The sequence below is a fragment of the Lichenostomus cassidix genome, chromosome 8 (genome assembly GCF_008360975.1).
Source record: "Lichenostomus cassidix isolate B80296 chromosome 8, HeHo_3.0, whole genome shotgun sequence".
In the NCBI taxonomy this organism is placed as follows: Eukaryota; Metazoa; Chordata; class Aves; order Passeriformes; family Meliphagidae; genus Lichenostomus; species Lichenostomus cassidix.
The window spans coordinates 8,378,371-8,404,760 of NC_139489.1; the positions used below are offsets into that span (position 1 = coordinate 8,378,371).

The 26,390-nt window shown below is 47.2% G+C and overlaps 2 protein-coding genes across 2 annotated transcripts; one reads left to right on the forward strand and one right to left on the reverse strand.

Moving 5' to 3' along the window:
- The first annotated feature begins 38 nt into the window (after positions 1 to 38).
- On the forward strand, positions 39 to 8,047 carry LRRC41 (leucine rich repeat containing 41). Its single transcript, XM_085067689.1, has 10 exons — positions 39 to 287; positions 373 to 459; positions 792 to 862; positions 1,627 to 2,740; positions 3,151 to 3,396; positions 4,195 to 4,359; positions 4,701 to 4,799; positions 5,284 to 5,406; positions 6,282 to 6,357; positions 7,100 to 8,047. The coding sequence occupies exons 1-10, from the start codon at positions 161 to 163 to the stop codon at positions 7,332 to 7,334; spliced, it is 2,343 nt and encodes a 780-aa protein (XP_084923815.1). The 5' UTR covers positions 39 to 160; the 3' UTR covers positions 7,335 to 8,047.
- Positions 8,040 to 26,390, reverse strand: RAD54L (RAD54 like). The gene is made up of 18 exons (XM_085067688.1): positions 26,253 to 26,390; positions 26,044 to 26,133; positions 24,877 to 24,996; positions 24,068 to 24,128; positions 22,393 to 22,528; positions 21,548 to 21,617; positions 19,352 to 19,640; positions 18,781 to 18,905; positions 16,858 to 17,008; positions 15,559 to 15,685; positions 13,372 to 13,446; positions 12,825 to 12,955; positions 12,615 to 12,725; positions 12,348 to 12,471; positions 11,952 to 12,030; positions 11,667 to 11,846; positions 10,101 to 10,264; positions 8,040 to 8,959 (listed from the first exon to the last, which is right to left on the reverse strand). The coding sequence occupies exons 1-18, from the start codon at positions 26,379 to 26,381 to the stop codon at positions 8,758 to 8,760; spliced, it is 2,364 nt and encodes a 787-aa protein (XP_084923814.1). The 5' UTR covers positions 26,382 to 26,390; the 3' UTR covers positions 8,040 to 8,757.

Below are 26,390 nucleotides of genomic sequence, written 5' to 3' on the forward strand. Positions count from 1 at the left end.
CCAAGACGGCCATTGCTGCGCTGCTTGCCTTTCTTTTCCCTTCTCCCTGTGGGTCTCGGCCTTGGAGCCGGTTCGGCCTGGCTGCCGCCGCCGGCCTATCCGGCCCCGCTACTCGATGTGACCTTCCCAACATGGCCGCCCGCTCCCGCCGCCTCCCAAGATGGCGGCGCCGGGCGGGCTTTCCGTGCCCGAGGAGGCGATGGCGGCGGAGCGGCCGCGCAGCCTGTTCGCGCTGAGCGCGGCCGCCGTGAGCCGCAGCATGGCCGCCCTGGAGCAGGACGTGTGGGGTAAGGCGCGGGCGGCGCGGGGCGGCGGGGCGCGGGGCCCGGGCCTGCCCGCACCCTGCCGCCCTCTCCCTCTGGCTCTCCGCAGCGCTGCCCGGACACCTCCTGCGGGGCCTCCTGCCGCTCCTCACCGTCTTCCACCTCGAGCGGGCCGAGGACGCCGCGCGGAGAGCAGGTGACACCGGCGGGGACTGCGATAAAGCCATGGGGACACCCCCGGGCGGGAGGGATGGGTCCCTCAAACTGATGGGGTGAGAGACTGGGGGATCCCCCAGACCCGGCGGGAGGAGCCCCGCAGCGCAGCGACCCTCAGCTGGAGAGAGGAGCTGCTCCAGGCTGGAAATCGGACCTCCGGCCCAGAGCGGTCCCGGGGAGCTGGGACACCCGCTGTATCCCACACCCGGGCGGGGGTTGAGGCTGTGCCTCCAGCACCCCATCAAGCCCTGGAGTAGCACACTGGGAAAGGACAGCAGCGAAAGCGCCCGATTAATGATTTTTTCCCCCCAGGCCTCTCGACACAGCCCATCTGGCGCAAGCTGTGGGATGATGTGATGAAAACCAGGCCACCCAACTCGGAGGTGAGGAGACACTCTGGTGAGAAAAGGGCTTCACACAGGTGTCTTGTTTCTGCTATTTTCCATGAGGTTTTGTTTCTGGCTGCCTCCAAGCTATTCCTGGCACTGCTTCCTGGTTTATAAGTGTTCGTAGAGCTCCGGACCAAGGTGTGACCCTGGTAGTACAAATATTTTGGGAAACAAGGTTCAAAAAGGAGCTGTAGTGCACAGCCACACCCTTCATCTCCCAACAGTGAGTTTGCCAGAAGAGCAAGTCTCTGTCTTCAGAGATTCTCAGTGAAACAGAGGATAAAAACAGTATCTTACATCATGTTTACACCCACGCTGGCAAATAAAATATGCTGATGTTTTAGAAAGCATGAGAAAAATACAGAAGACAGTGAGTGTGGGGAATGATATTATGTAGAAAAACTGAAGCAATTTCATTGCTTCATCATCGTAAAAGAATCATTGACAACTTAATGACAGCGTGTAAATAGATGTTCTGGAAGAAAATTGCTGGTGACGTGGTTTTTAATAGGCAAAAAAAATGGCCCAGCTTCAAACTACTGAGTGTTTAAATTAGGCCAGAAGGATGAAGAGAACAATGTGATTCACTCAGGTTTTCCACTGAGGAAGGATGCTAAGAACTAGAGAGGTGGTCTCAGCAGAGCTAGCAGGAGGAGTTTTTTGGATATCAGGTTAGCAGACAGCAATAATTTAACTTAAAAAGAATGAGAAAAATGAATGCTGATTTTTTGTTCCTATGCCCTGTTGTTTAATTGCAGAGCATAACCTGTTGGAGGAAGAAGTTCCTTGAAACATTCTTCTCCAACGTCCTCCACGGTGTCTTGGACGTTTCCTCTGACTGGCGCCTCAACGACCGTCACTTTTCTCCGCTGCTGCACAGCTCCCCACACGTTTCCCAGCTCACCCTGTGCAACATGCTCCAGGGGGCTGTGGAACTCACTGCCAAGCACAACCACAAAGTGCTTGAAAACCTGGCCGGCTCCCTGCGCATCCTGAAGTTCCAGCACCTCCTCTCCTGCGACCAATCCATCAGGCACTCGCTGGTTTTGCTCCTTCACCGGCTGATCCACCATGGCTCTGTCAGCCAGGTGTCCATGTATTCCTGGCCTGTTCCTGACACGGTTCTTCTCGTTCTCATCCTGAGCATGAGCGCTGGGTTTTGGCGCTCGGGAAATGCCCTCGCCTATCATGGCAACCTGTGTGAGCTTTGCAGAGAGGAGGACAAAGCCCAGAGCCAGGAGGGAGCAGAGAAGGGCTGTAATGCTGAGCGGGAGGGGTGCGATGGTGAAAACCAGAAGGGATCCCCAGAAGAGGCTGATGCTCACACAAACTCTGTCCTCTCTGGCCCCAGAACTCCCCTGCAAAACCCAGCATGTGAGGAGACAAGCAGTGAGGTGCCCTGTGACCACACCAGCATTCAGGGAGGATGTCCCCTTTGTTGCAGCTCAGAGCAGCTGTCCTGTCACCCTGTTCCTCGAAAGACACGCAGACGGCTGAAACCTGCAGTGGGGAGGAAACGTCGCTGCCTCAGGCGGAGCAGGGGACACTATGCTGACCCAGAAGATCTCTATGATTTTGTTTTTACTGTTGCTAGAGAGGATAATTCAGGTTTACTGGAGAAAACCAGGACCACAGAGGGAGAGAACACTGAGAACTGGACTAGTTCCTCCCCAGGATCTCCAGGCACTGGCCATGCTGGCTGTAAGAGAAGAGGACCTGCTGGAATCTTTTCTCTGAAAGCTGCTCACCGCTTCCGAAGTGTCTCCACACTGGAATTGTTCTCCATTCCTTTGACTGGGGAGACATGTCGGACTCTGAGTAACCTACTGAGCTCCTGGGTGTCTTTAGAAAACCTGGTTCTGTCTTACAACGGTCAGTGCTGTGAATAGGGCACTTCCTTCCAGCCCTGCTCTAATGGTCTGACTTACTGCTTGGGTTTACCCTGGGTTTATTTTCACTGGAAGGGGTACTGTAAGATTATTGGTGCCCCATCTTGAGAGAGATGTTGGGTGAGATGCTTACTGAGTGTGGGGACTTGAGGGAAAGATTGTTCCCTCTGCCCCAGAACAGCCCCTGGCTTTGTGCTTAAACACTCTTCAGAGAAGGGCGAAGGGAAGAGCCAGACCTCCATCTCCCATGTACACAACGTAGCTTAAGGATGTGTGGATAAAGCTGTCTGTGAGTTTAGCCTTTGGCTTGGGCTGCCATTGGTGCAGCTCCAGCTGCGTGTATCGGTGCTGTACAGGCACAGCTGACACTCTTCTGTACAAATGCTGTTCCAGGCCTGGATGCCAACATCTCCTGCATCCTGTCCGGGCTCCGAGCCTTGTCCAGCCACCCGGAATGCCGCCTGCGCGTGCTGCGCGTGAGCGACATCTTCTCCCACATGCCCTGCATGGAGCTCGTTCGCTGTGTCCTGAGTGCCCTTCCCCGGCTCCACACGCTCTCAGTCAGCTTTGACCTCAAAAACCAGCTGGAGGGCAACAGGCCAGAGGGGAATCCAAGCTGCAGTGAGGCAGAAATCCCAGGTAGGAATCATCATTCTGAGTGATGACCAGGACTTGGCAGGCAGACAGCATTATAAAAGCTTGGCAGACGCTTCACTTTATACTGTATGGTGGTTTGTTATTAGGCAATTACAGCCTCACCTTTCTGATTTAGATGTTGCAGTTTGTCACTTCCAGTCTGAGGTGTTCTGTGGAGCTGGAATCTTGTAGGAAATGTTTCATTGCTGTATCCCAGCCTGCTGCAACATCAGCTTTGTACAGGGCCAGTCATAACCTGCTACCTGTGACTGTCCTTGGGGAGCGTATCCCACCAGATCTGTAAATTGATTGGGAGCATCCTGTGATCATCACAGTACCACAGGTGACAGCAAAACACTGCCGAAGCCTTTGGATTACAGCCTAGGAGCTACAGCAGTGTGGGCTCAGCTTACAGGTCTCCATCATCCTTATTAGCCCTTGAATTGCCAGAAAAGCAGTAAGCAAAGCCTGAGCGAGTTTGGAACTGGGTCAGAAAAGACCTGTGCTCTGAGAAGACACTGACTGGTTTGTGCATAAAAGGGTGACCTTTTCTCAAGTATTGTTGAGCAGCACAGTAGAAATCGGTGGCCCTGTAGTCTGGCAGGAATCCTGGAATGAAATGTGACTGACATCACCCCAGCGCTGAGTTGCCAGAGCTCCTCTGGGCACGTTGCTTAGGCAATTTCTGCCAATCTAAAGGATAGTGATGTTGGGCATACAGGCTTCCTGCTTGCTGTAGGACCAGCTACATTGAAGACAGCCGTGCCAGAGCAAACTCTTTCATTGTTTTTCTTCCCTCAGAAAGCTGCCTGGAGGTGCTGGAGATCCGATTCCCCAGGGAACCTCTTCACACCGCATTCCTGCTGCCGGTGCTCAAGGCATCAAAGTCCCTCCAGCAGCTGTCCCTTGACAGTGCCACACTGCCTTGCCCTCAGGAGCTCGGGCTCCTTTTGGAGGTGCTCAAAGGTACTCTGCTAACCTGTGGGCAGCATCACTGGGGTACAAACTGTAGCTTCCATGCTGTGGTCTTCCATGCTCTAGCATAAAGCCAGCTTAGGTGGAGCTATTTTTTCAGTGTGGACATCCTTGAAGGCTCCCAAGAAAAGGAAATGGGTGTCAGCCATCCCACATTCTGTGCTATGTGGATGATCCTGCACAGCACAATTAATTCCTTTTTAATTATCCACAATCCAGCACAAATTACCCACAGTTTAAGTCAGTTTCTGGGTGTTAGCCAGTAGCTGGGTCAGGGTCTTATTATCCCAAGGATGTGCAGTGCTTTCCCTGAGAACTTGTTTTGCTTTTAGAGTGTACTCCAAATTTGAAGAAACTGAGTATTCACGATGTGAACCTGGCTGAGCACCAGAAAGAAGTTCTGCTTTTGCTTCAGGATCCTGGCCTGCAAGGTACAGCCAACTCCTGGGTGCTGTTGCTTGGAAAGGTGCTGCAAGTGGCTGCTTTTGGCTGGCTGACATTTAAGAGGTGATCTTGGGCTATGTAAGGTTTAGCCAAATGTCACAGTCCATAGAGCAGATCTGCAGCTCTTGGCAGAGTGGTAACATGCCTGATTCTTTGTGCCAGCAGAGCAGAGGAGCAGCTGCAAGGCTCATGTATGCTGTTGGGATGAGTCTGTAGTCTCAGCTATAAAACACTTCTAACCAGGAGAGCACACCAGCCTTTAACTGGGTGAGCTGGCAGAGCCACTTGCCTGGGTGTGATCTCTGCTCTCTTCCTGACACAGCAGAAGTGCTGTTATATGCAATCCACTGCTGGGGGAGCTTTGTTCTTGCATGTTAAGGATTAGGGACTGGAGCTGGCTGCAGAATGTCATTATGGAATAATGAAGCACAGGGAGTACTCATATGTACTGTCAATTGATTCCTTCCACAGAAATCACATTTTCCTTCTGCCGGCTATTTGAAAGCTCTACTGCTGAGTTTTTGTCAGAAATAATCAATACCGTGAAAAGAAATTCATCCCTGAAGAGCCTCAAACTGCCTGGGAATCGCCTTGGTGTGTACTGAGTGGTGCTGTGGGGCCTTAGAGCAGCTCTCCTGGGGGGAACTTCAGGGTGGAGTCAGGACCATTGAGAGCTGGTGACCACAGTGCTGAACTTACACATGCAGGAACAGAGTGGATTTAGCTCACAAAGCAAGGAGGACTGGATCAATTTTTTAAAGGCAGAATTTCAGTTGCATTCAGCGGTGTACCAAGGGCCCAGGTGCTGTGCAGGAATTATGGCTGCTTTTCTCTGCAGCAAAAGCAAGTCCAGCAGGTCTCCAGATTTGACTGGACACTGATCTGCTTCAGACTTTAACGGGAAGAGATCCAGCAGCAGGTGCACTGCCTGTAATTCAGAGGCACAGATTTTGCCCAAGTTTAGGCAATTTGTGTCTTAACAGCTGTTCACAGCCATTGGAAGGATGAGAATAAGTAGGAGTTTGTGTCAACATAGTAGAACTGAATTTACAGAAGTGATAGATTTTTTGGATCACAGGCCAAGTAGAAATGTTTGAAAAACTAATTTCAAATAAATCCAGAATATTGTTTTCTGTTCTTTTAACAAATTAAAACAGGAAAGCTTGGGATAACCTAAATACACTTAATTTCTAAAAACTGCATACAGACTTCTCAAACAAAACCAGGATTTTTCTAGGGAAACAAACTGCCCTATGAGCAAATGTTTTCATGGTCTTGAACACTGTGCTCAGGGGGATGAACTCTCTTTATGCCACTAAGGGTGACAAACTGAGGGTGCAGAGGTGTCCCCTTTGTGCTGTGTTCATATGCTTAGACTCCTTTTTGCACTATGATCCCAGCCCTGTGGCCACTTAAAATTTATGACTGTTTCAAATTTGCATCTAACAGGTGCATTTCTTCCCTTTCAGGGAATCACAGGCTGGTTGCCCTTGCAGATATTTTCTCTGAAGATTCCTCCTCTTCTCTCTGCCAGCTGGATGTCAGGTATTCTGCCCTACAGAGAGGCAGTAACCTTCATGAAGCACATGGGGGTGACATTTCTGCAAAGACTAAAAACTGCTGGATTCTGCTCCCCTTCTTTACATCGCAGTGGCTCAGGTTGCTCAGAGTACACAGGCTTGACAATTTATTTAACCATGGCCACTCCTTCAGCAGGCTTGAAGCCTGATTGTTACTGTGCCTCTGACAAGATTTAAGTCCAGCATGCAATTTGATATTTATTTATGCATCTATGCTGGGGAATTGACCTTTAAATCTCCTAGAAACACCAGGACCTGACACATGCTCTTCAGATTTTCTCAGCAGGGAGAGATAAATGATCACTTACTGCTGAGTCTTGCACTGGGACCTGTAGGTTGGGCCAGGCCCCTTGGTCCAGGCAGTTGACAGCTGCTGTGAGACTGAAATGCTTCTGGCACTGCAAAGGCAGCAGCTTGGGTCCAGCAACATTTTACGGCTGCAGCTATGTCTACGTAAGTCAGTAAAGAGGTCTGGATAATGAGTTTAACTTGTCAGGCATTACCACCTTGGTTTAAAGAAGTTTCCAGCCCTTCATACTCAGTTTTGTTTTTCACAAGAAACACACTTTTTAGTGCTGAAGAAAGGTACACTTTGCCTTGAAACATCCTCAGGTACCTGCGCTGGCAGTTACCAGAAGGAACAGTAATTTAAACAGCTCAAATTTGAGCCTAGACTCTTAATGGCTTTTTCTTCTTTCCCTGGAAAGCTCAAATTGCATCAAACCTGATGGACTCCTGGAGTTCACAAAGAAGCTGGAAGGCCACATCCAGCAGAGAGGGGGACAGATTCCATTCACACACCTCCGCCTCTTCCAGAATTGGCTGGACCAGGATGCAGAAACAGCTCAGGAGGCACTGCGGCGTCTCAAAGCCGTGTGCACTGTAGTCAACGACTCGTGGGACTCCTCCCAGGCCTTTGCTGACTACATCAGTGTCATGTGATGGACACAGGAACAGGAGAAAACCCATCAGCTTGAATGAAGCAGTTGTGATTCCACAGCACAGGTGGGGGTTTCTTCCCCAGTTCAAGCAGTACAGAGTTGTTCTTTTCACTGTGCTGTTCATTTGAAGAAGGGGTGTGACACTTGACATGAACACCAGACCACGTGGGCCAACAGCTGTATTTCCAGGTGATCTAACTCTACCATCTTTTTGAGTATTTTAAGTGGGACATGTATCAAATGAGCTTCTGAACAAACAGCTGTTGATGTCACTGGGTATTGTGACAAATTGCATGTTGTTTCAGCCAATGTCTCACCAATAACCATCACCAGCATGGGAGAAACTCAAAAGCCATCAAGCTGTGGTCCTTGGCAACCAGCTCTAGGTGATCTTGTTTTTGAGGAGGGGTATTGCACAATATCACCTGACATCCCTTCCAACTTTATCCTTCTGTGATCTGTGAAGTAAGAACTCCTTCATCCACTTAAAGGGAGTAGAAAACAAGCTAAGAAGGCCCCCACCTTGACCTTTTCCATTTGGAAAGTTTTACTTTTTACCAAAAAAATTCTTCATGTACCAAGTAGCTTGCTGTTTATTTGCAATCACACTGCCCTTTTCCAATATGTGTGGTCATTTACAGAGGTTTTGAATACTTTGTTATTTTGTAACATTTTTATAATAAAATTATAATTAAGACCCATAATGTACCAAAATGTGCATTTTATTACTGTCATGTAATGTGATCTCATTGAAACACTTCTAGATCAGGGGATCCTGGCCATAACAAAGCAAGTAGTTTTAGCAATGGAGTTACTGGAATAGAGCCTGACTTCATACTGTTTGCATGATCTTTCAGGCCAGATGTTCAACATACAAGCTAAAATTTTTTTCCCCTTGTACAAAATCCTCTTGCTCCCAAGTAATCAGTTTAATTTCACAGTAAAAATGGATCCTGCAAGGTTCACATTTCACAGCAGAAATGGATCCTGCAAGTCTTGATCAGCAGCTGTAATCCAGAGCTGTCAAGCAAAAAAACCTGACTGCACATCAAGTGCTGTAAAACTCCTGGCTTAACTTAAACTTGAAGACAAAGCCTGGCTGAGTAGAAGGCACAGACACCAAAGGCAAGAGAACCAGTGCTAAATATGCTCAAGCATGCAAGGTTATTCCCAGTTCCCAAGGGGCTGTTTTTCAGGCACGCAGTGCAACAGCAGAGAAAAAGCCATGGACTCCTTGCTATTGCAGTAGACTGAACACTGCCAAGAGCCTTCCAGCCACTCAGAAGCCAGGCTATTCAGCTATTCCACAGCCACACAACAGTCCAGCATACACAGCTACCCACTGCCCCTTTCCTTGAAAGGGATTAAAGTGGGGCAGGCTGCCACTACAGCCTGCCCTTGCCCCCACAGGGGACAGCAACCTGTTAGGGAATCCCTCGCTGCTCCTCATGGGAGTGATGGTGGAAGGTGAAGGTGACGGCAGCATCCCAGGCAGCCTTCAGCACAGAGTCCTGCAGGCCCCGCTTGTCTGCACAGTGGTGCCACTGGGACACGTCCGAGGTGCAGTCGGAGCCGTCGGGAGGAGGCCGAACCTGGTGCCCGTTCACACAGCGACGACACTTGATCCTGGAACCAGGGCAGTGCAAGGTCAGTGCAAGGCTCCTCTGCTGCTTCTGTGTATGGGCTCTTTAAAACTGCAGCCCAGTAATATTTGGATTGACTCCCCTGGAGCTGGATTTTCATTTTCTGAATTACTACTGCATTCTATGCTACATTCTGGTGGGTGTGTGTGTGACTGATGACAAGTGACAAATATTTGGAAAACCTGGGTGTTCTGTTTCTAATGGCAGTCCATCTTTGTGTTTAACCATGTGAGAATAGTCCAGCAGGACCCAGAAGTTCAGGAGGAGTTTCTCTTGAAAGGTGTGGGATGTTGCTTAAGGCAGATTCCAAGTGACTGCTGCTAACACCTTATTAGTATTGCATCAGGATTCCTGAATCCAGAAGAGCACACCATGCTCCAAAATGCTCCATCCTGGCTCCCACCACAGCCACCAGGTTGTGCTCATGCTGCTTTGGAGATGCCCTACTGAGCTGTCACTTCAGGAGACAAAGAGCAGCAGCAGCCCTGCCAGCAAGGGCTGTTGCCATGCAGAATGGATACCTACACCGGGCTAAGCTTTGAGTCAGCTTAAAACTAATCCTCTTCACATCTTGCCTGAACTAAGAGTCTTAATTTTCACAGTGAAGCATTTTTCCTGCACTCCCTGTCCTCTTTCTGATGGCTGTAATACTACAGGTCTTTGGGCTGGGGAGAAGGGCAGACAATGGAGGATTCTTTTAGTTCCCAGAACAGTACTTGAGCTGGCTTCATGAATCCTTAGCCAATGGAGAAGCCCTGGTATGGAAACAATTCAGGTTTTGGAGATCACAGATCTCTCTTGAAGAGAGCAGCAAGGAAGGACCAGTTAGGCTCCACCAATTTGAACAGTTCTGATCATTCTTTTCATTAGCTGCAGTCTCCAAAACAGGCAGCTACAAGATAGTTTGCTCACTTGTCCAGCCAGCACTGCTTTTCTAAAACCACAAAAAGGGAGGACAGCAAGAAGTGTTCATGTCTAGGTGGGTAATGGCCTCAGAAGCAGAGACACTTGAGGCTTACTCTCTGGACTTCCTCCTGCTGCTTGGGAAGCCCCTGAATTACATGACCAAACTATGGAGTGGTTCTTTTTTGCTATCCTAGCCATTGGTCATTCAGAATACTCACTTGTCATGGGTGTCACTGGTGGTGGTCTCATTCAATGTGAAGAGCTCCTTCAGCTCCCCAAGTGAGAAATGCCTTTCTACATCCTGCTCTTCATCCACCACGCAGCTGCTCAAGGCCTTCTTGTGGGTCTGGCGTTGGAAAATCTTCTCCTCTATGGTTCCTGTCTACAGGAGAGTCAGAGATGAAGCACAGTTGGAACGCTGGTGCATTGGGAAAGTGTCACAGATCAAATGGCACTAAGCTGCCAGGACCACTCACTGCCTTGCCAGTACAGATGACAGGCAAGTTTTAGTAGCTGTACTCCAAACCACATCTGTTTTGTTGCAGATCTAACCCAACTCTGCCTGTCTTTCCCTGTGGCTACAGTAGATCCAGTGGAGATATGGATGAGGAAGAGGTGGAACTGCCACTCATGGCTAAAACTCTTGACTGCACCAGATTGTGCTGACAGGAAGGAAGGGAAAAGAGCTGAGTAGATACAGCTGCTCCCTGGCAAAAAATCTCAACCACAATCCTCCCAAGAAGCAGCAACAAGGTCTAGCCCTGGGTGACACAAGCATCAGCAGTATTTGCTGGTTCACCCACACACAGACCAATCATATCCTGTCTGGAGGGAGATGTCTGCTTCCAGAACAGATGTGCAGAAAGCCCAGCATGCTGTATTTCTAAGGCAAAAATCTAAGACCAAAATGTGTGTTTTGCAAATGAATGTAACACCAAGGAGGTGGGTGATTAGCTGTGATTTGCACACTGGTTTGATATTTCTAACAGTAAAGGAGCTCTCTGCTTCCAAGCGCAGCCAGGTCAGAGATGAGCTCCGTAACGAAAAGATGTTTGAATGTCTGTTTTGTCAAAGTAAAAATAATAATTGACCAAGGAAGCCAAGCTTACATTAAAAAAAAAACCAACCAACAAAACCCACATACAAAAAACCCCCCCAACAACTTCCCCCACAAACAAAACAAAAACCCCCCCAAAGTCTGAACTAATGAGAGGTGAAGGTGAACATGGCAGAGAGGAGATATTTCTGAGCACTAATCACTACTGGCACTGCTGTACAAAGTGTTAGCGTAGCCTGAAAAGATTAGTCTCCTTCATGGCTTTCCTCTACCAGCTATCCCACCTGCTAACTGGCAGCCCCATCCCAAATGCTGCTAGTAATTCCAGGAATGTACTTGCTGTTCCTTAGGTACACGTACACCCAACTAAAACAGATTGCAGCCTGACTGGAAAACAGCAACTTCGGCATCAGACACCCCATGAAATTAAAGAAGTCAGATGCCTAAATGACTTCAAAGGAACATCTTATCTGCAAAGCCACAGTTGTTTCTATTTCTCAGAAGCCAGCCACTTGCTAGAAACCAAGGGCTGCAGTAATGACCCTCCAGCTAGAACCTTCATGGTTTTCCATGGCAACACATCTAAGGGTAGGAAGCAATTAAGTTCCAATCAATTCTGGTCACCAACACAAAAGAGTTCTTTCCCTTCTGGCCCCAGTCAGAGCAGCTGCAGTCTGGGCTGGCACCCAGAGCTCCATGCTGAGGAGGGGAGAGCAGTTTGCCTCACCGAAAGCAGTCGGTAGATGTAGCACATCTTCTTTTGGCCATCCCGCCAGACACGAGCCATGGCCTGCTCGTCGTTGGCTGGGTTCCAGTCGGGGTCAAACATCACCAGCCTGTTGGCTCCGATCAGGTTCAAACCACAGCCACCTGCTTTGCTGCTTAACATGAAGATGAACTCAGGGCTCTGCAAAAAGGCAGGTTTGGATTAGAGCACAGAGGCAGCCATGCTTTTACTCACAGCACTCAGAACCGGCAGGAGAGCTGCTCACATCTGGCAGGTTCTACTCACCGAGGGGCTGTTGAATCGCTCCACAATCTTTGCTCTCTTTTTAATGGACATGGTGCCGTCTAGCCGGACATACAAATACCTGGAACATACAGCATTTACTACAGTCAGACTGCTGCCATCTTCAGAGCATCCTACTTAAAAGAGAAAAGTCTGTCACCATCAGCCTTATAACAACAGAATGGGCTTTAGAAACTTTAGCAGAAGGCCAGAGATTTTCTGCTGAGTGACCCCAGCAGACAAAGCACAAGCCACATTAGTTCCAGTTCAGGTAAACCTGAGGTATAAGACAGATCACAAGTTCCTGCTGATAGAAAGTGTAGAAACAGCCAGTTCTTTTACAGCACAGGCTACAAGTACAGTCTAGCAGGATTAAACCAGCAAAACCCAAAGACAAACCTTCTGCTCCTGCAGAGCTTTTCAAATAGATCCAGTGTCTGAGTGTAGTTTGACACTAAAACCACCTTGTCATTACTGGTGCTTTTGGTAACAGCAAGGATGTAATCCAAAACCAGCATCTTTCCTGGATAAAAAGGAAAGAAAGAAAAAGCTAGAGCAGAAATTCCCAAATACCAGACCGTGGAGGGGCACTTGGTAAGATGCTAAATACAATCTCATGGTTGCCTGTGTTAGGCAGCACATGTGTACTGCTGAGTTCCACAGTACCTGAAAGCTGGGGCTCCACAGATTTGGTGCTGTAGCCAGCAGGGAACAAGTCCAGGGCTCCCATAAATCCTTCTTCCTCTTCCACACATTTATCATAGATAAGAGCAGGATCTGGAGAATAAACAGAGCTCAGAGACCACGGAGTGCACAAGGGAAGCCCAAGAAAGCTCCACCAACAGTGCAAAACCCAAACCCAAGTGAACAACTCACGATTACAGAGCTTCTTCAAGGAAGTGATGGAAGAGAGAGATGATACACTGATTTTGCCCTCCTTCAGCTCCTCCACCGGCTTGGCTTGCTTCAGGAAGTTCTTGTACAGTTGATTCTGCAGAGGTGTCAGTCTGAAAGACAACAAGAGCTCTGCAGTCCCAGCCTGCAGCCAAACAAAAACCCATCCTGCTCCATCTACACAGTGTGTTCCTCTCAGCTCAGTTTTTTTAGCTAAAGTGCAGAGAGCCCAGAACTGCCCCCAAAGCTTCTGGTAGAGCATTGCTATCTTCCAGAGCTGGAGGAGAAGCTTGCAGAGACTACACAGCCCAGGGCTCTGCTCTATGTGGCAGCCCAGAGCTCACCAGCTAGCTGACAGAACCACCACTTGTGGGTTGTGGCTTCAGGAGGAAAAGGAACATTGCCAATGGCTACAACATCAATTCCTACCGGGAAGCAGTCAACACAAGAATTGAAGGTCTTTTTACAATTTTTCAGTCCTTCCTGTTGCTCCCACTATTTCCCAGACATAGTAGATGCTTTTTGGTACCTGCAGCAGACCACCTGTTCAATCTTCACTGGCAGGTATTTGGACAGGATGTCTGAAGTTCTCCGAATCAAACACCTGCAGAGAGAGAAATTGAGATGCTTGGATAACTCTTGAATAACTTTTAGTCTGTTTTATCACTATTATTCCTCAAGTGGTCAACACATAGTCCCTTTGATATCTTCTCTCCAAAGGTCTGTGACAGTCCAACACAGGGCAAAGGCCAGGCACCCACCATCTACACAAAGCCATGATACAGAGCCCCATATAAGCCACGGTCTTTGCAAGGCTTCCAAATGTGGTTCATGAGATTTGGAGGGATCAGACATGATTCCACCTACACAGAGCTCAGTCAGAAGAGAGATTCTGCTCTTTTTCTCAGACTGCCAAAGGCATTTGCAATTTGAGCTACAACAGAGCAGCAGCATGGAGAGCAAACAAGAACAGGAATCATCCACCACAAACTGTGAGCATAACACTAAGTACAGGCAGGCAATTCCCCATTTAGTAACTCAGTAGCCATCCTTAGCCAAGATGGGCTCATTGCCTGGCCCAAGATTCCAGCAAAGGACATGTCCTTTGGGGCTCTGGAAATGCCCCATGGAGCAGTGTTGCCACACTTCAGAAAAGGTGGGGTGGACTAGAAAATGTGCTGAGCTGAGCAACCAGAATAAGAGGTGCAGAAACCCAGTTCTGCCAGGAAACATCAAAAATATGTTACAAAACCTGCGGAAGAAAGGTAGCAGGGATATATGACAAACCCAAAATCAGTCAAAGTCTGGTAAATAAAGGAATAATCTGGTCTCCGAACCCATAAGCAGCAGGATGAAAAGTAATAGGCTTAAACTGCAGTAAGGAAGATTTATGTTACACATTAAGAGCATTTTCTAACTGCAAAGACAGCAATGCCCTGGAAAAGGTGTCCTAGGAAAATTGCAAGGTCTTCAATGCTGGGTGGGGGTTAAGAGATGGTTTAAGTCTAATACCTTCTACCTTAGGATAGCAAGACTGACCAGATGCCTTCTCCAAGGCCCTTCCAGCCTTACTTCTATGATTCCATACATCTTCACATCACTGTTCCATTTGCAATTGCTAACAAATTCAACAGATTCATCTGTTACTAGTTTTGTGCTTTGTCTTCCCTATATGTGTATCATGACTGTTGCACAATAAAGGAAAGGACACAGACCTCAAGAAAGCTAGGCACAGGCATCCCTGAGCACGTTTTTACACCCATTTTCCATCAACTATAAAAAGAAATAAATGCACCTCAAGAAGGAATAAGCTTTTCTCATCCTAACCGTTCCTTTTTCTTAGGCTTCTGCAAACTGATTTGAGTCAAGGTCAGGACTGTCTCTACAGAGTGACTGCTTAGAGTGAAATTCAATTTACCATGACTATGAACTGCAGGATTGTATTTGTGATGGCTGCAAAAGATCAGATAAAAAAAAACCCCAACCAAACAAAACCCACAAACAATCAAAAAAAACCTGAACACACTAGCAATACTGATAATTCAAGAGTCTTTTCTAGAAAGAGTTGTCAGAGAGAGCCAAGCAATTGCCAGCAGATGTGGATAAACTGGTTGTATTCACTAAGAAAAAACAGGTTTAAACAAACACCAAAAATCAACCAAAGATTAGTAAGACAGCACTTCACATCACAGGTGTGTCTTGGGGGTCAGAAGTCCCATCTCTGACACTTGTAGTCTGTCCTATCAGCCCTACAGAGCCAACAAAACTATGGAAGTGTGAGCTGGACTCTTTGTGACTTGGGCAATCAACAGCAGAATTCCTTATACTCCTTCTGCTACTCAACATCTGGGCTGGATGGATATCAAGCCTGATCCAGCCCACATTTGTAGTTATCTTAACATAAATAAAAGGATGCTGCCTGATGATTCAGATCCCAAGAGAAAGCAGAAACATAGGAGTCAAATGATAATTCAGTGCCTGAGAGTACTGCTTGGGGGTGACTGCAGCTGCCTGTGCCATGTCAGTGCCATTTATCAGACTAAAGCTCCATGCTATGTGGATTTCTTACGCAATAAATACTTGCACAATCACTTGCTGAATAGACATAACAGGCAAGAGAATTCATTACAGCTACAACTATAATTTGGAAAGATAGCAGGGTTTATGCAAAGGGCTCATGCAAAAGCTCTGCAAAGAGAAGAGGGATGAAGTTCACCTGTTCACAATACTGATCAGCTCTTTAAGCCTCTCTTCTCCCTTGTGTCGCTCAGCTTCACTTGCATCTGCATCTCTTCCTTTCAAGATGGGCATTTCAAAATGTCTTTTAAATTCCTGCGCAGTACCTATATAAAACAGAAGTGAAAAGGTGACAACTACTACCAAAGAACCTTTGATCAGCATCCCACAGCCCCAGTTATCACACCCCAAGCACAGAGCCCAGCAGATAAAATAAACCCTCACCCCCATCCATAAGATTTGCTTTTCTTTCTAGCCAGGAAAGACTCAAACAAGGCAGGCAAATGAGTACAAAAGAAAATAATTTTGTAGTCCAACAACAGTGTACAGCCAAAGGTCATACAATTTTACCTAAACAGTCAGGCACATACTGCTTTTGTTCACATTCCAGTTTTATTTTTATTCACAGATTTTGTCCTTGCAAACAACAGCACAGGCATTATCTGTGCCTACTCCAAAATTATGTGTAATCAGTTGCTTATTACTGGCCACAGGCTGAAAGTGGGAAAAATGCCTACTGAGTGCATGAAGCTTTGCTGCAGTAGTTACACTATTAACCTCATCTCAGAAAGAACGAACTGCAAGTACAGGAAGAGTAATCTTGCCCAAAGTACAGGTCAAGGGGGGCAGGTGAAATCCCATCAATCCCATCAGCTCCCTGCAATAACTACCCTAAATTGAAGCACATGGAAAAAGCAGATGTAGAACATCTACCACCCCATTCCATCCTTTCCTTGAGAACTCCTGGGGGCAGAACAGGTGAATAGAAAAAGATACAGCCCAAATTCTGCTTGCAAGATTAAGAATCTGATGAATTGTTTTTAACTACAGTTGTGCATGCACTAGAATTAATGAGATGCCTCTTGGACTGGATGCCAAACAACCTGAGACAATCATGGGTGACAAGTTACAGCAACAAAGAAAAAATGTACAGTAGTACTCAGTTTCACATATTCATTTTACCATAATTGATTCCCCTTCCAAAATTCCTGTTACACTGATGTACTTTGCATTACAATCTTGTTGAAACAGAGTTCAGATGATACAAAGCCTCTAGAACAGGGCACACTGACCTAGGCTTTCTGGATACAAACTGAAAGAGACTAAGTCTCATAGAATCACAGAATGGTTTGAGGTGGAAGAGACCTTACAGATCATCTAGTTCTGAGCGCCTAACACGATCTTTCACTCGTGTCTTGGTTGTTGCTTTTGCTGGCATTGGGGGAAGCCTGACCAGCACCTTCCCCTCCCTCACGTCTCCCACACATTCATGTCTTACCCAGGATGCCCGAATTGACGAAGTGCACCAGGCTGAAATACTCAAGCAGGTCATTCTGAATAGGGGTGCCTGAGATAAGGACTCGGCGAGGTGTGTTTAAGCTGTTGAGAGCCTGGTAAGTTTGGTTTTCAGAGTTCTTCAGTCTATGGCCCTTTAAAAAACAGAAAAAAGGAGTAAGGCTGATAAATCCAGTGGTCCTGTTAGGAAGCAGCTTGGAGAGCCTCATCAGCACTGACAAAAGGCATCTCAGCATTTTCCCATTCCTGATAGTGGAGCAAGTGTTGCAACAGACTTGTTTCAAAGGCAAGGATCTAGTGAAAAACCCGAAGTCATTATGTGAGGAAACAAGACATTACAAGCTTCCCAGGAGCCCAGGAATACCTGAGCTCCAATCAGGCAAGAAGGTCTACCATGAAAATAACAACCACCACATAGTATAACTAAGAACTGTTTCCTGTCTAAAGACGGGAATGTTTTCAGCTAGCAACAAAAGCACTGAACTCTGGACCAGTAAAACTGTTTTACCCAAGGTCAAGATCACAAGCCACTCAGACCACCTATACAGAGGATTGCCAGTACAGGCAATCTGAGGATTGCCAGACCTTTGTACACTAATAAAAAGAGTTTCTGCACTTCTTACAGGGGTAATCTGAATAGAGGCCCCATTTCTCATGCCTAGAAAAAGCAACTTTATTAGCATCTGAGGGCTGTATAGGACAAAGCACAAGTGATAAGATGCTTTTTACAAGTGCCAGACAGCTGCAGAGATGAGTATTTACCGGAAACGTACAGAAGCCCCAAGGCCAAGGACATGGGTTCCCAGGCTCCCTAGGTGTGACCCCATTCCAGGGGCACTGAGAGGTGTGGGTAGTCATGGACTCATACATAAAGGGTTTATGGGAGTTACACTCCGGAGGACAGTCATTCTTTTCAAGCCTCTCTCGGCACTGTCCTGGCAAATACAAAGCCAAACCACTGGGTGGCACCGCAATTTAATAAATCCCCTCTACCCAGCAGCAGAGGACACCTCAACCCCTGCCAGGCCCCAGCTCGATCATTTCAAGGAGGCAAAGGACACTTTATTTTGTCCTTCAAAGCATCTCTGGCTCTCACTACCTACAATCAAAAAAAGGGGATGAAAAATGAAAAAACAACTCAATTTAAGCCATGTGAAAGCAGAGCCTGACAACACAGGCTGGGCAAAGCCTGACCCAGTGAGCAAGGAGTCAAGCCAGCTCTGTCTCCTCTTGAACAATGAGGTAACTCCTTGCCCAGCTCTCCTACCTCTGCTCCAGGTGTGAGACCAGAGAGAGAAGGTCCTGCCATGGGAGCACTCTTCAAACTCACCCACAAGCACAGAATGAGATGGCCAGGTAAAATGACTGACAGCAGCCAACATTACTCACAAGAGCATGCTGAATCACAGAATTAGGTTGGGAGACACCTTAGAGGTCTCCAGTTCAACTTCTTGTTCCAAACAGAGTCAAGTTAAAAATTACTGTGCAGAACATGAGGCCAGGCCAAACAGAAAGTATTTCTCACTTTAACAAAGACATACACCAGTGAATGAAAACCAGGAAGCCAAGGCACTGCCATCCCAACAGAGGCAGAGACAGGCATGGACCTCTTTTCTGGTACATATTTCACAAGGAGAGGACCCTAGTAGCCCCTACCTACCAGAGACCTATAAAGGGGCCACAGTTACCATGAACTGGATTTTCCTCATGAAGACATCTCTCCTGTTCAGGCTCACACAGTATGGTTGATCTTATTACTTAGAGCCTCTGAAACACCAGAATGGGTGCTATCTAGAGCTAAGTCCTGTTTCCCACTGTCCACTTTCCTTTTGAGAAAAAAGATCCAGTTTCAGCCAGATCTTGAGAAAATACCAGGAATGGGTTCTCCTTAAAAGCACCCCCCTACCTCATCACATATGACCAGCCCAACGCTGCCCTTCTGCAGCACCTCGGCGTGGAGTCGGAAGGTCTCATAGGAGATAATCAGGATGGGTGAAGGCACTCGCAGGCCACGCTGGTTCATAAAGCCAACTGCAGATGGGAAGAGGGAGAAGGAAAAAAAGGAAAAAAAAAAAAGAGGATGAGGAAAACTAATAGAAATGGAGGTCAAATAGTCAAAACTTTTGTCTTAAAAATCTAGGAAAAGCCTTCCACCCACACACACCCATTCCCGTTCCCCACAACTGTTCCCATTTCCCTGTCCCTTCCATCTCCTTTCCTGCCTTCTGGCTGGAGCAAAGTAAGAGCACTGAGATTACCCTAACTTTACCATGTAACTCGATTTGGATTATGCCAAAAGACCAACTATTACCAAACATGCAAGGGTCTGATCTAAACATGTTAGTGGAGAGACAGGCAGAAGTGTGCAGAGATCCAGTGACAGCTCAGAGATGCTCACACAAGCTGCTGCAGGCTTCTTCCAGTGCAAGACTTTGACCTAAACCAGCTGAACACCCAGATTGCAAACATTTCTGTACCTAGTTTACGGTCAATCTCTTCTTTGGAGCCTCCATCAATGGCCAGTGGCTGGATCCTTCCCCCCAGCCATTTCTCTACTTCATTGTACCAGTTTCTCACCAGGCTGGAGGGAGACACCACCACGGCTTTCTCGATTTCAGGCTTGCAGTCTGGGCTTTGCCGGAGAAGCGTCCACATGAGTGTGATGCACTGGAGAGTTTTGCCCAGCCCCATTTCGTCTGCCATGATACAGCCATGGCTCCCAGGGATCCGCCGGCTCGTCACACAGTCCCAGAGGAATTTCACCCCCTGCCAAAAAATTGTTGTCTCAGAGCAGGATGGGGACATCAGCAGAATGACAACTCCATTACCACAGTGCACAGGAAGGATGGTACAACAAAGAGCAGATCTCTGTGGCACACACATCCCTGAGGACATGCAGTGTTCTAATGAGACAGAGGGAAATCACCCAAGGCATAGATAAAATGCTGCCGCATCTGGAGTGGAACAGCATTACTGGTGCCAACATGTACCTCATAACATGCAGAAAATCTTGCTACACATTTTACTTGTACAATTGTAACTAGCTTCCTGACATGAATTCCCAGAAATTTCTACCCTTGGCTGCATTAGACAGGCCCCGGCCATGAACTAACATGCATCAATCATTTCAAAGAGGTTTATAACCTTAACAACACCCAGTCAGGTAATTTTAAACAATCAGAGGGAACAGAGTTGTTTCTGCTGCCTGATTAATTCTCAGAATACCATCAGCAGCCCTCATCACTTCTGCCTAGAAGCAGTGACTCACCTGGGGGCTCAAGGTCCAAAGCAGCTTTAGCTTTAGAGAAGACATGGGACTGAGGTTATAACCCACGTCACATGGTAGGAGAAGAGCTCAGCCTTGCATTAGGCTCTGACACATCACTGAGACAGATAAAAGCAGGGGGGAGAAAGGAAAAAAAAAAAAAACTGCAAAATGTTCTGGTACCATGTGATAAGGGAGTCAGAGAAAACCAGGGCATTGTGCTAGGAATGTACAAACTACCTGCATTGTGCAAACAGTGCAAGACGTGTGGGACACAAGCTAAACACACCTGCAACGATTCACTCCTCTCTTTTCCACTATTTAGCACTTGAAGATGGAGCACCTTAACTTGCACTTTCAAGTTCTTTTCTTTCCTTCTTAGGCCTTTAGTAATAGGTTAATGGAATTTATTTAAGCCAGTTGAACAGTTATGAAGTGCATCACGGACTACAAGACTGCATTTGGCTGCAGAACCAGCACCTGGGCAAAAGTTACAACAAAGCTGGAGCAGAGCTGTACAATAATTTAGGAGCATCAGCTGAATAAAGTAGCATAGGAATCTTAGCAGGCAGAGACTTATAAGTCAGGACAGACGCTGCTTTATCATCAGTATTTACCTGCCAAAAACCAGTGTGCCTAGGACACCAACATAACTTTGATTACTTGACAAAAGCACCAGCAGGCAGTAGCTAATCCAAAACCAGCCTCCAGCTATGTACCCAGAAATGCGCATTACTCTGGGTCACAGGTTCAGTATCAGATCTGAGATAAAACTACAACCAGTGAGCAGCCTACAATGCTCTCAGAGCCATCTGAAGATCTCCCATGCAGGGACACATCCAGCTTGGCCTGCTTAGCCTGCAAGATCAGCAATCACAGCTTCCATCTGTGATGCCTCCAGGCTTAAATACTATACTGCATCTGGGATGAACTTCAAGCTGTCCAGAAGCCTACATCAGATATTTGGATAGTTGTACCCACTGCTGCCATATTACAATGTTGCACATATTGACAACATAAAACATTTCTTGGCAGTCCCCACTGACAAATTTCAAGTCTGCATAGGTCAGGGACAGCTCACACTTACCAAGGGCAGCCTCCAACCAAAGCACACTGAAGTAGGAACATACTCTACACTTTTCTGGGAACCATGATACCAGAAATTGGAGCATCAGTGTTTCCTGGCTCAGGGATTGCAGATCCAATCAATTCTGCTGACCAGTAAAACAGTGGCAGACAGTCTGCCCTGCCTGACTTAAGACTGGGCTGCAACATAGTTTATTACAAGTATATCCCATCACTTTCCACACTGAATTCCACCCAGCAGAGCTAATGAGTCTTTTTTTGAGGCTTTTTGGAATGGACCAAATCCTCCAGCCACACCCTCAGGTCCCAATGGAAAACTTACTTCTCTCTGATGGGGTCGTAAAACACGGCTGAGGACAGGATCCACCACAACATGGACAGGTGCTTTGTCCCTGCAGGAGGCAGTTAAGGAAGAAGAGAATGTGATTAATGAATTCAGCACGTGTTTAGGTTTTGTTAAATCTCACTACTATACTTAGGACTCCCCTGTGGCACAGGAGAAGCAACTGTGAACAAGAAAGTGACAAATGGAATAATTCAGCTTTGAGAATGAAGTTACAGAGACCTACCCACAGTCTGAAACATCAGCGAAACCATGTATATGGGCTGTGGTTAAAACAAGGGCAGAATGCGGTTCAGAAACACAGTTAAAAAGTCAGAATTATTTTTCTTGTTTCTGTAACAATATTGTAACTGCATTTCTGTAGAGAGAAACCACCTCCTCTGTCCATGAAGATCCACTTGACAGCTCTTTTAAGTCATAAGAATAGAACAACAGAGACTACCTCAGAAAAAAAACCAATAGGTAGCCTAACATTTGACAGTCATCTCCATTTGCTTGTCCTTAGATGCTGATGTTTCCTGACTAATGACTATGCTGTAAGATTTTCTAAGCAACTTCTCCATGGGTGCATGCTCGTTCCCTGCAACAGGCTTAAATTTTGGTACATTGGAGATTAAACAGTCTGTGGAAAAACACAAACAATCCCACATGGGTACATTCCTTAGTTGATTGTAACCATACCTGAACCAATCAAGGCAAAATACTTGGAATCAAACTTCCCTTGATGTTCAGACCCCAGCTCAAACACATTTGGGAGAAAAGCACATAAACCTACACCCAGAAGAAAGTCAGAGCTGCAGCATTTGTGCCAGGTGATGACTCACTTGTCTATTTTCAGCTGGTCATGGGCACTCAGCACTGGGGGCTCATACAGAACCAGAGCTCCTTCCTCAAATGGGTCATGGAGAGGACTCCTCACTCCTGCCCGTTTGACACCCAGCGAGCGCAAGCCCAGGGGCCCTGAAACAAACAAAGGCACAACTCAAACAACAACATCTTCCTGGAAGAAAGCAGAGCCTTGCAGCAGAGGCTGATTACACTTAGGAACAGTGAATTAATTGGGTGCTGGAGTGGAGGTGCACGCAGCAAACCTAAGCAGGGCTGTTGTTTGGCAGCACTCTGGCAGCACACAGTGGGAAGCTCTGCGGCAGGAAAAACAGAACGAGAGAACAGGGGCAAAGATGGAGCAATGGCACTGCTCGCCCAAGGTGGTTGAGCTTTCTGAAAGCCAAGGAGTGTTTCAGAATGTACATCTGAACAGCTCAACAAATACACTCCCACATATTGAATATGTTGGGTGAAATTCTCTTTTGGGGTCACCTAACCCACACTTAGCCAGGGTTGTATCTTTGATGCAAGGTCAATAATTGATCTTTAACAGTGATGAAATTCTACAGTATCACAGTCAGCATCATATTGTCACTACCTGCTCTGGGGTATTATTTTCTCTCTGCTGAGCATTAGGAGATGTTTGGCCTTGGAGCTAATTTCTGTGAAAAGCAGAAACCAAGCATGAGTCCCTTCTCCTGATGTCCCAGTTTTGAAATGGAGACGAACACAAGAACACATATATAAATCCCTTTTCCCATCAAAACTCAGGCAACTGTGCTCCCAGGATTGATTTTGCTTGAAAAAGATTCAATCAGTCTATTTGTCCACTGCCTGCTAAAACTCCTTGCTAAACAGGAGTGTATCACAAGGCTGAGGCAGCAGTGCACACACAGCAAGAAAGAGCACACTGAACAGCCACTTTTCCCAATTAAGAGAGCAAGGTAACAGCCACAGAAAGCAGCTCTCCCAGTTACAGTTCTCTTTGAGGCTCCTGACAATCTGCTTCTCCAGAAACTGGCTTTGCCAAACTCTTTTGGGGCTTGTAATTCCATATTCAGTGGCTGCTTACAGGCATTTTTAGAACTCAAATTTGAGTGAAACTGATTTGATCTGCATTTGAGTTTTTCAGCTGGAGGGTGAAGGAGAAACAGGGGACATGAACAGGGCCATTTGTCTGTGAGATCTTGTGTTTCACTGATTCAAACCAGCTGAGGCTTTCAACTTCAAAATGATCTTGTTTTGAAGATCACCTTGAGGCTCAACACACCAAGCCAAGTAGAAACAAAACTGGCACAATCTTTTTCACCTCAGCCTTCTGTCTGTTAGCATCATTATTTAAATGATAAACCTTTGTGGCTTGGAATTCATTTTGCTTTTGTATTTGTGATATGGTGTAAAATCTCCTGGCACTACATCAAATACATAGCAGTAAGACTGCAAAATCCAATTCTGAAATGTAGGATTATCCAAACTAAACACTAATAAGAAATATGAAGACTTTGCTAATATGCCAGTATTTTTCTTACAAAATTAAGTCAGGATTTCTGGAACATATGCATCAGTGAAAAAAATAACAATAATCCCCACAGATATATTTGACAGGCCTAAGCATCATCTGTTTTACCCGAGTCAGCCAATACAGACAATCCTTAAACCTCCTCATCTTACCTTTATAATTTGGAATGGGGACTTTGAAGGGTTTGGACAAAATGCTGCGGATAAAAGCCTCCTAGGAATTCAGAAAGAAAACATGTTTCAGAAGTCTGAAATCACAGATTGCTCAAGAAGGCAAGTCCAGAACATTTTTTGAGAACTCAGTTTTGCCAAGTACTCAGAGTCCCTCTACTTAATCTATTCAAGCTTCCACTCCAACTATTTTCAAGACTATCCAAAAGGAAAAAAGTAACAAATCAGCACAATTTCCTCCACCAGTTCTGCTTTTCAAAACTATTTTCCTTTGGGTTTTCTAACACATGAAATTGATTTTTCATAGCTTCCATCTTCCTAAGCCCACTGGCTTTATTCACTTCTTTAAAAGCTATTGCTCTCCCCTGCCTTGGTAATTCAGTCAGGCAACTCATTTCCTGTAAAGGAGCTGGGTTACCATTGCAGGAACATCCATGCTGGACCAGCAAGCACCCAGCTAGTCCAGCATCTGGTCTCCAGCAGTGGAAGCCCAGAGAGAACTGGGATGGCAGACAGCACTTGACCCACCTGGGTGGAAAGCACCTCACATCTCTGGCTACTGTTCTTCACCTGGGCCCCACAGAACTGCCTTGTCCACGTTCTCCAATATAGGAAGTTCCCCCACCACATCTCCCTCAACATTAAAGGGCTGGAGGTGACAAAAAGCCTCTCCAAAAGACTTTGTGTCTGCGTGGCACTTCCATAACACCACTGATTAAATGAGACCATGGAAGCACTTGGACTTCTTTGATGAGTGAGCTGTGTGTGTGCCAGCAGCACTCCCCACTCACGTGCTGACTGCTGTCCAGGCAGTGGGGTCTGTTGGTCAGCTGAGCCAAGGGCTTGCGGAAAGGCGACCTGTAGCATTCTCCACTCTCCGTCTCACTGGCTGCCTTCTGCCTCTTCCGGCTCTGCAAAACAGAACCGTAACTATGTAACTCAGGGGCAGCTGGGGAAACCACAAGATGCTCTGCTGTCACACTCAGTAAGCACCAAACCACACAGACCATTGCCCAGGCAGCTGAGCAGCTCTGAGCACACACAACCATCACTCACCCCTACTGCCAAAGGACTCAGCAACACCACCAAGGTCACTGTGCCCTGAAGTTGAATTTACATGAAGCTTAAAATGTTCTCCTAGTTAAGAAAATAACTACATCTTTCTGACCTGTAAAGGGGCAGGCTTGTCCATGCTAAGATTTGTCCTGTCCCATTGCTCAAAAAAAGCCGAATTAAGAAAAGGAAGGGTCAATAGCATGGAACCAACTACATCAAAGTCCCTGAAGACTCCATGGCAGCTGGTGTTATGCAGGTGAAAGGCCTTGCACTGAACCTTACATTTCAAACACTTAGAAAAGCATGAAAATAAATAAGTTGTTGATCTGTTTCCAGATTTAACACAGTCCTCTTCACCATGAGCCATGGTTTCAACCACCTGCTGGCACAGAAAAATTGATTTGACACAGAAAACACTAGGTGAGACTCTTTGACCTGTATGGCTTAGAACATAACTGTAAATTAGGATTAGGAATGGAACTAGTGTTATCATGAATGGCTAAATGAGGTCTTTACTGTCTCTTACAAACAATCGGTGAAGCTGATCCTCCCGTGTCCTGTTACAAAGGACTGTAACACTCAGTTTTGTCTAAAACATTGACCTATTCCTAGTTACCCCGTTATCCCTCCTTTCACACAGCACTCAGAAGCTCTCCCGGGGATAAGTTTTCCCATAACCACGAAGCACCATCTGTACATAACGAAGTTCTTCCACCGACCACAAGCCGAAACACTAAGTTATACCGCAGCATAAACCGGCAGTGTGATGCCCAGGGGATGGGGGAGGATCAGACACCAGGGAGCGGCTTGGACGCAGAGCCGCCCCGCATCCCCCTGCCCATGGCCGCGGGGCCACACGGGGCCGAGAACACACGGGGCCACCTCCCGGGCCCCCCGCTCACCGTCGGGGGACGCCAGTCCTCCTCCTCATCATCCTCGTCTTCATCGCCCGCCTTCCTCTTGGCCAGCTGGCTGGGGGCCAGGCTCCTCCTCTGGAAGAGAGGCACAGCACACACACCGAGTGACGGGCCGGGAGGTTCCCGGCACAGACCCCCCGGCCCGGCCCGGCCCAGCTCGGCCCGCTGCCCCACTGCGCTCCCCTCACACCCACCATCGCCTCACGGCAGCGCGCGCTCCCGCTAACAGCCCGCGCGCGCCGCTGGCGGGAAAAGCGCCGGGCACGCCCCGCCCCGCGAGCGCAGGCACGGCCAAACGAGCGCCGAGCAGCACCGAGCCGCATCGACCCGCT

Excerpts from the sequence above, each read along its gene's own strand:
- LRRC41 (XM_085067689.1), top strand. The coding sequence starts at position 161 with ATGGCGGCGCCGGGCGGGCTTTCCGTGCCCGAGGAGGCGATGGCGGCG. Across the intron at positions 288-372 it reads CCTGGAGCAGGACGTGTGGG|CGCTGCCCGGACACCTCCTG; the intron begins GTAAGGCGCGGG and ends GGCTCTCCGCAG. Across the intron at positions 4,360-4,700 it reads CCTTTTGGAGGTGCTCAAAG|AGTGTACTCCAAATTTGAAG; the intron begins GTACTCTGCTAA and ends TTTTGCTTTTAG.
- RAD54L (XM_085067688.1), bottom strand. The coding sequence starts at position 26,381 with ATGCGGCTCGGTGCTGCTCGGCGCTCGTTTGGCCGTGCCTGCGCTCGC. Across the intron at positions 24,129-24,876 it reads GCCTGGACAGCAGTCAGCAC|GAGGCTTTTATCCGCAGCAT; the intron begins GTGAGTGGGGAG and ends CTGAATTCCTAG. Across the intron at positions 12,031-12,347 it reads AAGCTCTGCAGGAGCAGAAG|GTATTTGTATGTCCGGCTAG; the intron begins GTTTGTCTTTGG and ends TGTATGTTCCAG.